At 40.0% G+C, this 17,599-nt stretch overlaps 1 protein-coding gene across 1 annotated transcript in view; it reads right to left on the reverse strand.

Moving 5' to 3' along the window:
- The window catches only part of LOC137983202 (hemicentin-1-like), a 55,839-nt gene that overhangs the window by 26,113 nt on the left and 12,127 nt on the right, over positions 1-17,599 (reverse strand). Inside the window, exons 4-6 of the mRNA XM_068830389.1 lie at positions 9,150-9,401; positions 7,114-7,356; positions 4,476-4,742 (exon numbers count right to left, since the gene is read on the reverse strand). Of these exons, the coding sequence (XP_068686490.1) occupies positions 4,476-4,742; positions 7,114-7,356; positions 9,150-9,401 (762 nt within the window). The remainder of the gene's footprint in view (positions 1-4,475; positions 4,743-7,113; positions 7,357-9,149; positions 9,402-17,599) is intronic.

Consider the following 17,599-nt stretch of genomic DNA (forward strand, 5'->3'; position numbering starts at 1 on the left):
AAGACTATTTTTGATTAGAGATGGCATCAGCAAACCCTCTCTCAGCCCCTGGTGCGAAATCAAGGTTACAGTTGTTTGATGTACCTGTGACAGATGCGTCGATTGTCAGCAGCAAATGGGTCGATTACGGACCGGTTCAAACTGGAACTAATCCCATCGAGTTGTCATCAAACAGTTGGCTAACTACCTTGACATTAACATGACAAAGCTGCGATTGGTAGTAAAGAATACCAAACAAGATGGATCGCCCACAGGGATATCGATGGCAAGAAATACATCCTGGTCAACAACGCCCTTCATTCCATCATCAAACAGATTACCATGAAGATTAACGAAACGCTGGTGACAGAACAGTCAGACACTCAAGCATACGATGCGTACATCAAGACCTTATTTAACTTTACGGAACAGACCAAGAAATCGTACTTAACCAAAGCTCTGTATTACAAAGACACTGCTCAACACATCGATCAAGTGGATAATAGAGCAGAAAGCAATGAGGGGGGCCTGAATAAAAGAGCCACATTTGCTAACAATAGCGCAGAAGTGGGGTTGGTCGGAGTACCCCTGTGTGACGTGTTTTATATTGACAAGTTGTTGCTTGACGGTTTGGAGATCAAAGTCAAAGTGAATCTGAACAACGGCGATTTTGTTCTCATGGCTGGGGATACTCCAAACAACTGCAAACTAAGTATCATGTCTAGCACGCTTCGCATACGCACAGTGCGTGTTACAGTGTGAAACTAGAACAACCGGCCATCTATACCTTAACCACAACCCCCACGCAGGCAAGGATCATCCCTCAAGGAATCTTAAATCACACTGAGACAGATCTATTCCACGGTTTCATTCCTCAGTGCATCATTTTTGGGCTCGTGCGAAACGATGACCTTCAACGGGAACCTTGCAAGAAATTATTTCAACTTTGAGTTGTTTGACCTGCAAGATGATTGTGGAATGGGTAAGAAATGCCTTATTCTGTGGTGGATATGACGGGTGAAAAGAAGATCGATGGCTACAGCACGCTGTTTTCAGGAAATGGAGACATGAATTGTGGGCACGGTCTTGACATTGATAAAGTGGATTGGGAAAACGGTTACGGCTTGTTCCGTTTTGTTTTGACACCGGCAGGAAGTGGACAACCCGATCATCTGATACCCCATCGAACGCGTAACGTGAGCCTGTACCTCAAATTTGGAACTCAGACGAATTCAGTTCTGAATTTAATTGTGTACACAGAATTTCAGAATCAGTTGGAAATTGATCGCAATCTTCGTGTGGTCTACGATTTGTCACAAGGCTCTTAGTTCATCTTTATACATATGACCCAAGAACTATGGCAAGCCTGATGCAAGAAGTATTTCCAAGGGATAGGCTACCTTTCATCAACACCTACCCATCCGGTCTCATCGCGCATACGGACCTTCATGACCAACCCGTGACACATTGGGTGGCCATGTACTTTGAATCGTCTCGTGAAACTGAATTATTCGACGGCTACGGATTTTTTCCTGAAACTTACAACATGGATACCTACATTCTGAGGGAAATTACCTATTATAACGACAAGCCATTGCACGGGCTAAACTCGGATGTTTGTGGTTTTCATTTTTTGTTTTATCTTATTCAACAAGCAGGGAATGTCGGCATGAACACTGTTCAAGCTAAATTTAAAGGATATGATTCGCAGTGGAAGGATGCACAAATTGCACAGAGTGTACATGTTGTGGTTTAATTTAATTTTTGGTTTAAATTTTCTCAAACCGATTTATTTCTTTCAAACCAGTTGGTTTTTTACAAACCAATTCAATTATTGAAGTGGGTGCAGGGATGGCCACTCACCTCTCACCAATGTGGTTTAGAAGTGCCTTTGAATGGTTAGCTTCAAACAGAAAGTGTGGATCAAGGTCACGATAGTGCATTTTGGCCTAAGGACTACGACAGTTTGAGTTTAGGGTTGTCATTATGAAATTGCGGTGTGTTTTTAGAAGGTTAGGACTAATAAGTGGATTTTTTACTGGTTAAATAAGGAATGCGGTTTGGGTAACAGACACCGTCCACTAAAGTAACCATATGTATAGATTCATTTTGTTTTAAATTTGATCTGAATACAAGAAATAAAGATGCAGTCAAAACAAAGTGTTGTTACTTCATTTATTTGCAAACTGAACAAATGCTACTGACAAGTATTCATAGCTTGCTTGCAAGCAGATATGAACGAAATTTCTTTCCAAAAACTCGAGTGTCAAATTCCTCGAAGTGCAAGGATATAACCTTGAAAATGAAATAAACCCTTTAATTATTCCTTGTGGACTAATTATTTTTGCAAAGCCTTTCCTAATCTCCATTATTTTGCCCAAAAGCATATTCGGGTGTACCGGACTCGTTTTGTCTACATTGTCTATTTTGATTGCAACCATGTCATCGATCTTGAAAGGTGCCTTCCTTGATTGTCTGGTTTGTTTTACCATTGCTTCACTGTATTGACTCTGTTGTTCACGTATCCTCAGGCGTTTGGCCACTCTTTCATCAGTTTCACACTGATCATTGTCTAAAGTGTTTTTACCTGAGGCTAACTCAGTGGCTTCCCCTTGACATTTAATGTCTTCATCAGTGTTCTGGTGGTTCTCACGGTGTGCCGTTATTCCGAAAACTGCTTGGTATGGTGTTGTATTTACTTCCCTGTGGAGAGTGATGTTCATAGTATATGAAGCCTGCATTGTATACTCGCACCATCTTTCAATGTTCTTGTTATATGACCTCATAATTACTGACTTCATATTTTCTTTCCATGTTTTGTTACTTCTTTCCAGGAAGACCTTGTGTGGTTGGAGTTCTTGCCGCTCCATGGGACAGCTTGATTTGATTTTCCTCGCAAAGTAATTTGAGTTTCGCATTGCAAAATTAACCTCCATTGTCTGGAAGAACTTTTTCGGGTATCAATAGGAAAAGCAGTAATTCTTTACAGCATCGAGAACTTCATCAGCTGATTTTGCATGTAGGGGATGTGAATTGACGAACTTGGAATGATGATCGATAAGATTAATCATCCACTTGTGAGAATTTCGACATGTGCACGGTAAATTCCGAAAGTCCATCAAGTCAATCTCCAGCATTGACAAAAATGACAGTGCATGCAATGGATTGGTTACCTCTTTGATTCTACTGGTAATAGGTTTGTGTTCTGCATGCAGTCAACATAAGCTCACACCTAGGTTAACAACCCTTTGGCTGACTTCAGCAAAGTCTGTTTCACCCAGTGTTCTGTCTTTTGTCGCCCTCTATGTGCAACTCTGTTGTGTGCAAACAAGAGATTTTCATGAAGCTGACTCTTGGAAAGAACCACCTTGTTGTCACAAGTAATGATTTGGTTGTTCGAATTCACCGTCTACGTTTTTCGCTTGATGGCCTGTACTGATCTTCTTTCATCTGAATTCTTCTCTTCTTTAGCGACGAGATATGTTGTTGCTCGCTCATAGAAATTGTCATCTACGAATAAAGTAATTTCTGATTTACTGGCTTTTTGCTGTTCTTTAAGGCTGTCCAGTGCAGAAAGAAATTCCATTTTGTCTACACAATTTGAAGTGGAATCGTCACAATTTGAAGCCATAGTTCGTAGGAGATTATGATGAAAAGTAAGCACTGTCCACTTTTTATGAACATTCTGACATGACTCCTGAAAAGCCATTGTCGAAATATCAAATATTCAGCTTGATAGTGAGGCAGTGAAGACAAAAACAATAGAAACACGTTGGAATGAATGGAAGAAATATTTGCATATCACCCACGTTGCTTGGTCTTTGTCCTCAGAAATTCTCTCTCAAACTGAATTTGAATATATCGAAAAAGCCCTATTACGGTCTTTTTCAATCCAACAATTATAATGAAGTATAGTACCTTGCAGGCTATTTCTTGCATTTGCCCGCTTATGATTATGCAAATGACTACGAATGTTATCCGAGGGAAGAGTGGGACGCAATAACAGTTATTCGTATCAACATTTATGGGTGGTAACTAGTCCTCGGTGGCTCAGTGGAGAAAGCTCTGGGATAATAATCGCACAATGCATCAAGAGCAGTTGTTCGAACTCTGGCAGAAAGGTAAGACTTACTGTAAAAGAAAAATTGTAAGTAGGATTTGTAGATAGGGGATGGCAGTAATAGTACTTAGGGTATGGTTTATGTACACATGAATGGAAATTGGAGTGAGGATAATCGGAAAAGAAGGGAACGGTGGAAGGAAGGAGGAAAAAATCAATCTACCAGTGATGTTTCGTTTTCATAATCCCCAAAAAGCCATGCCCCTGTTTTTAAACCACACCACAAAGAAAAAAATCCCTTTTCAGACAGTTGAAAAATAAGCTGGTTTAAAATTTTATTCCTGGTTTGAAAACAACAAACTGGTTAGAAAAAAATGAGCTGGTTTAAAAAAAAACTGAACCAAGAGCAAAATTAAACTATAGCATATATACTTACAGTACACTGTGACATTGATTAACTTTGAAGGTCCATCACCAAAGGAATTGAATGGGATGCATTTGTACGCCACCTGCTTTGTTCTGGTACTAACAAATGTTAGATAAGTGCCATTGCTCTGTTCCTCCAAACTTTCCTGCTCCCTGTACAATCTATAGCTTGCAGCTGGGTTTGCATCAGCATTGCATATGAGGGTAAAGGTTTCATTCAAGTTAACTGTGTTGTTGGTCAAATTCGTTGAGAAGACTGTGTTGATTGGATGATAGGCTATAAAATCATACAAGTTAAAACGCCTTTCAAAACCTTTAACTCAAGAGGCTAAACTCAGATTGGTACACTGCGGTAGCAAAACTCGTGGAACCAAACCCGGCTAGTTTCTCGGTGTCTGACATTTGCACACTGCAGACCGCAGAGTGCAGACTAACCCTAAATCACAATTATTGAAAGCTGAAATACTGTTTATCAGCGCTATTTGAAATGGATGCTTAGACTTAAATACTGTTTATCAGTGCTATTTGTAGGCAGTCTGCAAATAGGGAGTTTAAGAAAGGACGACGGCTACGGTTACGACAACGCCAGAAAGCAATAACATGATTGGTTAGAAGGGGAAAAAGAATCGTGTTGCATGTGCGGCACGCATTTTATTGCCGTACTCTGCATGACAACATCGTTAAATCACCAAATTTGAGGTTTTATGGACAACGTGGGCGTACATTTGCGAATCTCTCACTCTATATTTTTACTCCAAAACAGCTATTATAAATTCAATATTGTAGGATAATTTCACCCACATTGTACGAAGTGAACAAGATGAAATAACCGCGAAAGACTTAGGATTTTGCAAAGTTACATTTTGAAGTGAAGTTTTCGTTACCGTCGTCGTAGTAGATCTTCAAGTCCCTAATGTCAGACACCGCTACTGTCTACGGCCACAGTAGCTCAACAGACCTTGTCCTGCTACAATAACATGGCACCTGAGCAATTTTCCTCATTCTTTTTCCCTAAGAGCTAAACATCTAGTTTAGAAGCGCAATTGCATAGTCATGGCTTAGCTTCGGCTTACTTTGCAATTGCTTAAAGAGGCTTACTCGCCCAGTGGCGCTTTACATTGTGCGTACACGGATAACAACAGCAACAAAGGCGCGCAAAGTAAAATGGGTGAGTAAGGCTCTCTTACGTTGCTATTATAACTACTCAATAACCGAGAGTGAGGTCGTTACTGGAAAATCTCAAACCAAGGCTTTGCCGTATTTGAGATTTTCCAGTAACGACCGAACGGTGGCTAACAAGACGGTTCTAAGGAGGGAAAAAAGAAACCTTATTGCAAACGGAAGTCATCGCTTGACATCCGGTAATGCGCCGACGCTTATCTATTCACTCATCGTTTCAAACCCAGATCAAGTCAATGAACTAACCCGTACTCCGTCAGGAAAATATATTTATTTTCGAAAAAAAAAAAAAGAGTATTAGAGCCGCAAACAGGATTTTAGTATGGGTTGTAAAAAATTTGGCTAGAGAAATTTAGTCGATATTCTCAAGAATCAACGGCCAAACGTCGTCGTCGCCATAATTTTTCGGATATCTTTGAGAAACTTTGCCAACAAGTGGTCAAAGTCAGCAGGCAGTAAGTCCAAAACTTTCACACTTTCCTTGTTTATTGAGGACAAATATCGTTGGATATTTTCATATCACTTGCAGTTTTCCTAGTAGTGTTTTCACGTTTTTGTTCTTTTATGAATGTTTCAATTTCGTCTTGGCTGGAACTGTTTTATCGGCACCAACTCGTCTGTAATTTAAGCTTACTGATGTGGCTTCATTTTTTCCTGGGAATTCAAGCTCGTCAGGGTAATAAAATACACTCTCCGAGTGTCCATCGTCACTCATCGTCCTTAGTCTCACCAATATTATTTTCAATGCAAATAAAACAAATGTGGCCTTTGGATAACCTTTTGTTTTTTTCTTTGCTAATTCGCATAATTTGTAATCGGCCCATGGGCATTACGAGAGAATAATGCCCTTGGCTGCGCTTAGCCAATCACGGTGCTCGTTATATTAGCCACAGACACTGTGCATATAATAACTAAATGTAACGACCTTTACAACTTTCATTTCATTCTACTGTATTCCACAGTTCAAATGTTATAAAATTACGAAATATACATTCTAAGAAATCAGTAATAGATTTGACAGCCTTTTTTTGATGTCGTCAAGAAACGTGTGGTGGGGAACGTCCCTGATTTAGTTGTTGGAATTTACAAAAACAACTTCTCTTATGCATCAATGAGCGCTTGTCATTACCGTAATTGGCACCTGGTAATCAAGCCTACACTAATAATTGGAACCATGCATGAAACAGACAATAGCTGTATAAAAAGGATTCAAAAACACAGAGTCTGCATGTTGGTAAAGGCACAATAGGCTTCAATGAATGTGATGCTGGGGACAAGACTGTCAAATAGATACTTAAGAATAGAGAAGAATTTCATTGATATCCTTTCTTATTCTCGGCGGTTTGACTACCGCTTAATTAACCTGTAGTGCACTCGTTTAAATGTAAGTTAAGAGAAAAGGGTGATGGTAAGCAAATGCCACTCTGATTTGAAAGCTCAATCTGAAAATAAAAAGTGTTGAGACTTACATTGAACAGTAATGAAGACATCAGAAATGGCAGCATTTCCAATTCCATTATCAGCGGTGCATCTGTAGCCCCCTTCATCCTGTTTCCCTGTGATGTTCAAAGGCATGTTGACAGTACTATTATCAGACAGCCTGGTCCAGGTGATGTTTGGTTCTGGATTACCATCAGCTGTACAATTGAGTAGCACCAAATCTCCCTCGTCAACCGTTTGATTCAATGAAATGGATGTTACGTTTGGGGGATCTGTCAAAATAGGTCAAAGAAAACAGAATAAAAGTTTAAAATTGTTTAGGCACCTTTTAACTGTAGGCAAAATACCACGATCTTATTTCTTTATTTTCTATCTAACTTCTAAACTTATCTTGTAAAGCTCTTTTTGTTCTTGTACCGGTTTCGTCCGTTTACACAGCTGACTTCAATGACTTGAACAAGATATCTAGAGGTGACTACGCTAGTACGTTTTTGCTCAGTGGAAATTATGTCCCTTCAGGGGTTTGACGAGCGAAAAACAACCGCAGAAAGATCACTCACAGGATAAGCCAAGTACTTGCGCTATAGTTAAATGTATAATCGTTAGCCCCAAATATCAGGAGAACGCAACTGTGGTTTTCTGCGAAGATACCTTTTCGGAGAAATACAGCTACAAAATGCGTTTTGACTTTTTCACGATTTTTAACTCTTTAATTTTGCTTTCACAGCCTTTTCTTAACTTAAAACTTCCTATAGGCCGTTTCGGAATTACGCAGGGAACTGGGGCGAGATTCAAATTTAAAATAATTCATAAATTGACACCATCACATGAAACACAACGTTGAGATTGGCTATTTTTCCCAGTTTGGTGCTTTTAGGTCGAAGAGAGACCAAGTTATGGACTTACAAACACAGCCAAAAACCCGTACAAAGGTCTCAGTAGCTGTAATTTTGAGGCTGCATTCCCCAAAACCATATAACCTCTTTAAAAATTTTATTAGATTTGGGACAACTGGAAAATTCTGTCATGGACCTACTTGTTGGAAATAGGTGAGGTGAAAATCACATATCACAAGAGACCTGATCGTAAGCAAGCACACTGCTTTCAAAGAACAATCATATGTATCTAGAATTCTATCGGCCTTAAACGGGAACCGCACCTCTCTCAAGTCTATCGAAATCGACTTTTAAAAGACAGAACTACTGTTTTCGACTATCACTGTTAAATTAACGGGGATTTACCCGGAATTTTAACTCTCTAGAGATACGTTGTTGATAGTTTTCATTTTGCTTTTATTTCGCTTTTATTTTGATTTTCTTCCATTTCCTTCGGTGAAAATGTCCCAAACTTTGGTATTACATTACATTTCTCCAGAGGAATCTTCTGAAGACCAAAAAATAGGGGTCCCGTCGCTTTTAGCGATTTTGTGTTTTTTAGCTCCACTTAAAAAATTGTCTTAACAAAATCTCTTGATGAATTGGCAGATGGAAGGCGTAAACAGAAATAACCGTTCTGCAAAATTTGAAGAAATTTCGCATTTTTTCCATCGCACAACATACGTCACAGAATAGGAATTTGCCAAGATCACCATTTGAACATGCGTAAAATTCCCAAATACAAGTACGCGCGCGAGTACCTCTGCTTGAGAACTAATGGTTACCTGAGCGAGTAAATCGATGGAATTTGGTCGAGAGCTCCACCTTGAGCTCTCCACAAAAAGGGACAAAGGTTGAAGGAGTATCCTCTACATTTCAAATATGGGAATGCCCCTTTGGCAATTTTCGCTTGTTTTCCGTAGCATTGACGACTCCAAGGACGGCTGTGTCCCTCGATCAATGGTTGTTAGAATCAGATAAATTGTTCAGAACAGCGGGAAATGATTTTTTTTAACTTGACCTTCTGTTGGACTCCAAAGACTTTGCAGCCTTCTTACGGATAGGTAAACGTTTCGAAAAGATGATACGTCCACATTTATTTTGACAAAAAAAGAGTTTGCAAAGTTGGATGCTCTTAGAGGCAGATGCAGCAGAAAAGCCTTAAATTGATTGTGGCTTCTATTACTTACAGTAAACATTCACCGTTGTATTTCGTCCATCCTTTCCACATCGATTTCCCACCACACACCTGTATTGTCCAGCCTCGGCTCTGCTGATATTGATGAAATTCAAAACACTTCCACTGAATAGCTGACCATCCTTGTTAATCCAAGTATAATTTGTTGGTGAAGGATTACCAGATGCCTGACAAGTCACGTTGAAAAATTTGCCTTCATTCACAGTATTGGAGGAGCTGATAATTCGATCTACAGATGCAGCAACTACAACAGAAATTAAAAGAAAAAAAATTGAATGTACCAGACAAAGGACCATTCGAAGCTAGACTGACATGGTGGCCCCAAACCAAGGGGAGCCAGACGTGCGAGCAGCGCATACGATGAGGACACTTGTCTAATTACATCTCCCTTCCTAAAGTTTGATAGTTCAACAAACGCAAAAAGTAAAAAAATTAAGCGCAATAAATCGAATAACCATAACAAACTGTTCATATCTGCCTTTCAACTATTATAACTGCTGTGCCACAACTAGACAATCGTAACTTAAGCAAAAAAAAGCAGAGTCTATGTGTTTTCTTTTTTTTTTTTTAATTAACTTAGTATTCATAACTTTCCACCCAAACTGGTGGGCGAATATCACGCACTGGACGACGTTTACAGTGTTGCTGCGGGACTGTTGAGAACGATGACAATGTTGGTTGTTAGGGGCGGTGTAGGCTGTGGACATTCACTTTGACTAGAACCAGTTACCTCAACTTCGGACGGTTCGAGGCTTGTTCTTTTTCTGGTTCCGGTGTCTCTGGAGTCTCTCTAAGCCACGTGCGGTTCCGACGATAGCGCTTATCATTCACCTCGACCATGACTGTAGGAACGATTGCCCTCATCTCCAATGACACGTCCAAGTGTCCATTCATCCTCCCCCGGCAAACGGATTCTAATGGCATCTCCCAGTTTTGGCAATTCGCGTGATTGATGATTATAGTAGAGCTTCTGCTTCCTAATGTTGATCTTCTTGGGTACATCAGGAAGCACATGTCGCACTAGCAATGCCTTTCTTGCTACTGGAAGACGAGTGTGTGTTCGCCTCCTATACAGTAGCTGAACAGGTGAGGCATCGATTCCCTCAAAAGATGTTTTGCGTCATTCCAGTAACGCCATCATAGGATCACACTTACCAGATGGGCCTTTTTTAGCAATGACGTGAAGGTCTCGGCGGTGTTTTCAACGCGATCATTACTTTGCGCGTGAAAAGGACTTGATGAGATGTGGTGAACTCCCATTCCTTGCTGAAGGTCTTAAAATCCTCAGTGTTGAATGAGGGTCCATTGTCGCTGGCAACGGTCACAGGAATACCATGCCTAGAAAACCAAGGCTTCAAATTTGCGATGTCGCGAGTACTTGTGGAGCTATTCAGGTCTTGCACCTCAAAATAGCCAGAATAGTTATCTATAGCTGTCAGAAAGGTGTGCCTTTCCAGCGCAAATAAATCAATTCCAACTTTCTACCAAGATAACTTTGGGACTTCATGTGGCTTCACGGGCTCTTTGCATTCTTCAGGTCGGTAGCTGTCACAAATGCCACGTTTCGACTGGTAATCTTTGAGCTAGGCTGTGATCCCAGGCGAGTAAATATCGTGGGCCTGACCCAGTTTCCCTTTCACCCCCATATGTGGCTCGTGCAGGCTCTTTACAATGCTAGGGCACTCTTTAAGAGGTATTACAAGACGATGGCCCTTGTAAACCAATCCTTGTAAACCAATCTTCTGTGGTCAGCTCATCCAGGTTGTTCTAATACAGCTCGATCACTTGCTTCAAACTTCTGTCATATTCACTTGCCCGAGCCAAAGTCTCCGGCCTTGACAGATGACATCGGATAGCACCTCCAGCTCGGCTGTCTCCTCGCACAACCATCTCAGACGGGCAAGGGACACACTGAGGTCTTCTTCGTGTTTGATGTGCTCTAGCACGAAGGCAGAACGACAGAACGCGTGTCACTGTCGGGGACCTGTTTCAGTGATTCGCTCTCCAAGCATGCTCGGCTTAGGGTTGCTTACTGCAGTTTTCCAAAGAAAAAGATCAAGATTTTGAAATCTGTGAAATTACGCAAGATATAACACATAAATGGTTAGGGTTAGGGTTTAGAGTTTAGAATTCTTCTAAACCCTAAGCCAAGCTCCTGACCGAGCTCCTGAAGGGGCACTAGAAACTAGACATTTCAAAGGCCTTTTTCTCAAAACCTAGCCGTACGACCAGGGTTAAAATTTTGGGAATTAGTAAAAAATAGGAAAATGAGACCGTCAACATTTTTTGAAAAGGTTTATCAGGCAGTTTTTCAGTTATTATCAAAATACAACAAAAAAAGCAAGCTGACACAAACACCAACCCGGTGTGACCAATTTATAACACACGCCCACAATCATTTCACCCGGTCAATCAGCAGCCATGGACAGCTTTTTTTCTTCGTGAAAACACAAAATCCCTTATTCACAAGATAAAAACGCCTATTTACAATCATCATAAGAAATGAAGTACCAGCTCGAAAAAGGTCTCTCTAGAAAAAAGAACAAACACAAAATTCATTTAGAAGGCACACGACTCAGAAAGGTCTGCCCGCAGGCGGACCCTCGCATTCTGACATCTTAGCTGAAACTCACTTCATAGGTTTCTTGCGAGTTTGTAGTCGCACACAAAAGGTACGCTGAACTTAATAAACAAAACGAGCCAGATACTGATGAAAATCAATGGACAAACCATGATTCTCCTTAACATGAGAAACAAAGTCAGTAACACGAGCAGGAGACATGCGAATCACGTCATTGCAGGAGAAGTCACCTGGAGCAGAAAGAAGATATGAATCAATCTTATCAGGAAGAGCAACAACAGAAGAACTTGAAACAGGAACAGATGACGAAGGAGAGGAACACGAATCAACTGAGGTAATAGAGATCTTGGTGGCCAACGTGTAGTTATTCCAGGAAGAGACCCAAATTTGTCGGATAAAGGCTGTGGAGCCACCGTTCAGGAAGAATATGTCGGGAGAAGGTATTTGAAAATTCACCATCGTTGTTGAGCTGGTATTGCTGTTGGAAGGACGGCCTTGGCCACTTCATTCAGGCATACATTTGGCAAACTCAACCACAATCTCTCGCTAGCTAATCCGAGAGAAATCATCCCACTTCTGACAACACGTAACGATGAGCAGAAGGACTAGCCCACACAGATTTTTTAAACATGTTTTCGGGTTGCTATGCAGACGTTTTTGATATATCTATCATTATCAGGTATGTCTTTTAGTATTGCATACCAAAAGTGTATTTTGAGGCATAACAGGAGAGTAACACAAACATACCAAAAGTGTAATTTAACTGTCTCTTTTCTAATGAATACCTTTACTGTACAAAAAAAAAACACATTAATAAGTGTACTTTGATGTTTCTAAGTGAACAACATACTTCAAATGTATTTTCAAATTATAGTATATATGATAACACATACAAAAATTTTATACGATGTAAAACATACCAAAAATGTACTTTGGTGTTTCTTGGTGTACAACATAAATATTGATATATGTTTATCCCTGAACTCATGCAAATAAAGAAAATCATACGATATTTAACAGGGAGAGTACTCTAATGGGACGTATCTACCATTAAAATGTCTCCAGTGAGTTGGGTGCAACACCGAGGTATATCGAAGCACCACCAGTATCAATATTGAAAAGCATTTACAAAGTATTTTATCTAAATAAATGCATTAATGCAACTGCCTGTTGTCGGCAGACTTCACTACTATGATGTGCTAAATTGTTGCCTTGAGACCCATAAGATTGTTAGAGGAAAATGCATTTTCGGTATTTCTCGTTGTAAAATGGTCTATTGACGTTCATGCAGTTCTAAACTTCGATTGATTTACTTTGACCCAGGAGAAAACAAGCTTATTCTTTGTATTGATTTTCCCTTAATTCACCTGATTGCCTAATTGCGTGCCCAATGAATTATTTCAAGAGCAATGAATATTACAACATTGGAACTACATACTGAACAATTTTAATTATAATAGACCTTTCCACGGTTTTTGCCGCCATCTTGCCTGGAGGGCAAACACGGCTAATATTACAGTAAAGGTATGGGATTTTGGCTACCTTTAAACCTCTGTATGGCCTCTAAAAAGCAACAGATTCCCAACTTTTGCCACTACGTTTTATTGATATCATTCGTTGCCGTGATGATTTAAGAAGGGTTTGCATGAGATTGTAAAACTTCGTTTATGATCGTTGTAGCCTGAATCTGTTCTTTCTTTTTGAAATAATTGATAATAACTGAGAAACTGTCTTATAGATCTTCTTAAAAATATCCTGACAGTTTCAACTTCATATTTTTTACCAATTCCCAAAATTTTAATCCTGGTCGTACGGCTCGGTTCCAGTTTCCCACCAGGAGATCGGTCACTATGTTAAGCATTTTCCCCAGATTTGCATTTATTTTTGGGGTAAAATTACATTTTACATCAATTGCAGTGAATAACACTTCAAAAGAGACATCCTGCTGCTTTAATTTCACAAATTTCAGAATCTTGATCTTTTTTTTCGGAAAACTGCAGTAAGCCACCTTAATTAAAAACTCGGCAATGAATAGATCCATACTGGGCCAGACTGTCAGTACTTTCTTTCGATAACAGATCACACGGTCCTAAAGAATGGTAAGGTGACTAGATTGAACAGAAGGATGGTTTCAAGAAAGAGAACGTTGTTGTTCACGGTGAGAGTTACGATCAACAAAGTACAGCTTATCCAAAAGCAGATTATGTCCGGTCGGCGGAGGTGTGGGCAAAAGCAGTTCGCATCTTTGTCTCAATCCTGCATCCCCGATAGCAGTGATGTAGGCTTTCAGCTCTCAGCACGTACCGTTTCAGGTGTGCCGTCAGCTGTAACGATGTTTTACTTGAATATACGTAGGCTTACGCCTACGTTTCGCGTATCGAAAAAAATGGACTAACATGTCCATTTTTGAAAAGTAAAAGCTGAACTTTTACTCTAAAAATCCCGTTTTCCTGTACGAACAAAGAATTAAAAAGTTCGTAGTTACTATCCTTGCCTCTAAAACCCCAGACAGGGTTTAAAACACATGAAAGTTAGACATTTCGAGGCAAATGAAAGGTATAGACTCTATATAGGAGAAAGGTACACATACCGTGCATTTTTACCTTTCAACACACCCATCCGAAAAATTGGTTGAATACACACTCAAGTGAAGGAAAGTTGGGCCCTAGGGATCCCCACGCTGCTAAGTCACCTCATTAATCTGCTGCGTTGCCAGCGTGGTAGCCTTTATGGTGTAGTGGCTTAGCATGCCCGACTAGTAAACAATGAGGCGTGAGTTCAAGTCCCGCTCAAGGCAAAAACCAATTTTTCGGATGGGTGTGTCGAAAGGTAAAAATGCTCCTATATAAAACTGAAATTACATGCATAGTAATCTCTTTCCCACAATTTTCCATTGACTGTCAATCTTTAATTCCTCTTTCCTCAATTTAGAACAGCAAAAATCTTACTAATTTAAAAGTCAACCTAAGGCGTAGTAAATTCGCTCACTCGACTGCAATTTCACAAATCTCACATTTCACAGCAAAAATCTTACTAATTTAAAAGTCAACCTGAAGCGTAGTAAATTCGCTTACTCGACTGCAATTTCACAATCAAACAAAGTAGCTCACGACTGGACATTCTTTCACCCAAAAAGCCTGTATGTGTGATGTTTGAAATATGTAAGAATCTCTGTCAACACGGAATCGCAAACGTTTTCAGGCCTTTTTACTGGGTTGCCCTATGGCAAACCCAGTCGGAAAATAGGTAGATTTCCGGTTTTTTTTTTTTAGTATTTTTTTCCGTGTCGGTAAAAGTCTTGCCTGTCACTTCCCTGGTAAGTGGTGTCTTTGTGCATACAGCCTTCTGCGCGTATTTTCTTAGGATCGAGAGGGTAGTGGAACTGCGTAGATTTCTCTGGTGGACACAGTAGAATCATTAACTTAGCCTGCAATATCGTCGAAAGTCATGTAACGCGAATGGCGTTTTAGTGGATCTTTAAACAAAATATACCCTTATGGAGCTCAATAATGGAAAGTCAGTTGGATAAACTAGGCAGGAATCTCAAAAGCGACGAGTAATGGACTTCGACAACAATCTATCGCCCGTCGAGACGAAATGAAAGTGAGCTGTATTTACCTGAAGTACATGGTAATTTGACACGATTGTGTTTCTTGTCATCACGCACGCAATGAAATAGGAAGAGGTTTTCGCCTCTAAGAGCAAATATGTTGTTTGTTTCAATAAAATTTTCGCTGGAAAAGGATTCTGTGGTATTTTCTGCCTTTGTGAATTATAATATCATGTTGTGTATTGAATTTTCGAGCTTAAGGTTGAAATGTGTTATGGGAGAAGTTTTTTTTGCTCTGTAAGCAGGAAGGGTTCACAGGCCTGTTGGAAGCGTGCTTGAGTTTCAACAAAATGAGCCCCAAAATCAGTGAAAAATTGTGACGCAGATGAATAATAAAGTAGCTTCTGTTTCCAAAATGATGGAATTACCTGGTGATAAATATTTAACGTCGTACGCGTCTTGGAGAGTAAATTTTGACATTGCATAAACAAGAGTTGGGCGATTGTGATCTTTGTTTTGACTTCGCTCATTTCATTGTCAAACTTTATAACACTTGACAGAAAAAGAAACTTTCAAAAACCCGGTATCTTGCCATCATTTGACACAGATACTTCACTGTTTGGCGAGTAAACATGCCGCGGTAACTTAATCACGGCGCCCGCTGAATTCCGGCATGGCACTTTCGATTTTGCGATTTATTTGAACGTAGCAAAAATCTCCCAAAATGTTTGTCGCTGATCGTAACTTTATATATTCTATATTCACGGTTCAAAATTAATGTTGTTTTCATGTCGTAAATATGTTATTCTCGATCGACCGTCCCGGAAACTTCGTTCTGCTCTTTCTAAAAACTGTGTATCAATAGTTATTTGCTTTTGCATCAATATTTGTTTTGCATAAAGCACGCTAACAGAATCTGTACCTTGCTGAGTTCGCATTTGTTAGCGTTAATAGTATTTTCGGTCGGATGCTTCTGTTTTACGAGGGGTTTATTGTTTTGGTCTCCCATCCTGACACTAACCCCGCCCGTAAGGCCTTAACTTCAGTAAATTTTAGTATTACAAAGCTGTCAGATGCTCAGAGGGCACAATTGTGGTGAAAAGAAGTTGTGAGGGAACTTGAAAATTATCAACATGTCAGCCCAGAAGCCAATGTTTCTCGCTTCTCTTTTATTTGTTATTCTTCGGACTGGAATGCTGTATTTCAATACCACACAATTCAGTGCCTTCTGATTTTCTGTGACACGTACCACAGGCAACCCAGTGTATGCTTCACGGAAGCATCTCGTTTTATTGAGTTTTACAAAATATGCGAGGCAGTGAGGCATATATTGAAAACGAAAACATTAAGCTTACCAGAAAGCCAACCGTTGTAAATAATTGTTTTGTCTCTCGCTCTATTTCTCTCAGCTTTACGGTGATTTTCATTGAAAGTTTCTCTTCTTCTCCTTCCTAGGCTTCTCTCGAGGCTTTCTTCGCTTAAATTTCTCAAATTTTGTCGCCTCTTGTCTCGTACTCTTTCCTGCTCTTTATCCCGTTGCTCGTCACTAATATGATTTGCCGCCAAGAAAACACGGGGTTGCCAAATGCAACTCTACCACGCGATTTCTTGCCAAGGAAAATTGCCCAGAGGGTCTCCTGCCTCCCTACCGCGACAGTCTGTACGTGTACGTGGCGTCATATTTAAAATTTCTCGCATTCAATTCTTACACAAATCCCATAATACACCTTTTACCCCTCAAAAATCTGCATATGCATTGTTTTCGACTTCTCTTGGGACATTTCCCTGTCCCATGAGAAATTGCAAACAATGGTTATGGAAAAGTTTTGGGGGGTAATAAAGGTGTATTATGGGATTGTGCAAGTAGTGAATGGATAGATTTACCAAATATTCTTAACCATGGTGCTCCGCTGGAGTGCTTCGCGCCCCTGAGCTCCGCTAATATCATTCTTTTCGACTGGGATTAAACTTTCAAGTAAACTTAATTTTTGAATAATAAGAACCGGTCTAACTTCATACTTTTTCAGGATATGTTATCAAAAGCTCGGGAAAGGTAAACATTTTTTATACCTGAAAATTTAAAAAGTGACATACCGAATACCCATATTTAAGCTGAAATATACCGTATACCCGATTTAGAAAGCTCTTGTATACCGTATACCCAAAACTCCTGGCCGACCCTCGATCTCAGTCTTTTAAAGGTCTTTTAAAAGACATTTTCACTGTGGAAATCCGCGTAGCCGCGTTACAGTGGTTCTAGGTCGACCGAAATCTTATTCATTTACTCCAATTTTTGCCGTGTTTGTTCCCC

This window comes from Montipora foliosa, chromosome 13 (genome assembly GCF_036669935.1).
Source record: "Montipora foliosa isolate CH-2021 chromosome 13, ASM3666993v2, whole genome shotgun sequence".
Taxonomy (NCBI): Eukaryota; Metazoa; Cnidaria; class Anthozoa; order Scleractinia; family Acroporidae; genus Montipora; species Montipora foliosa.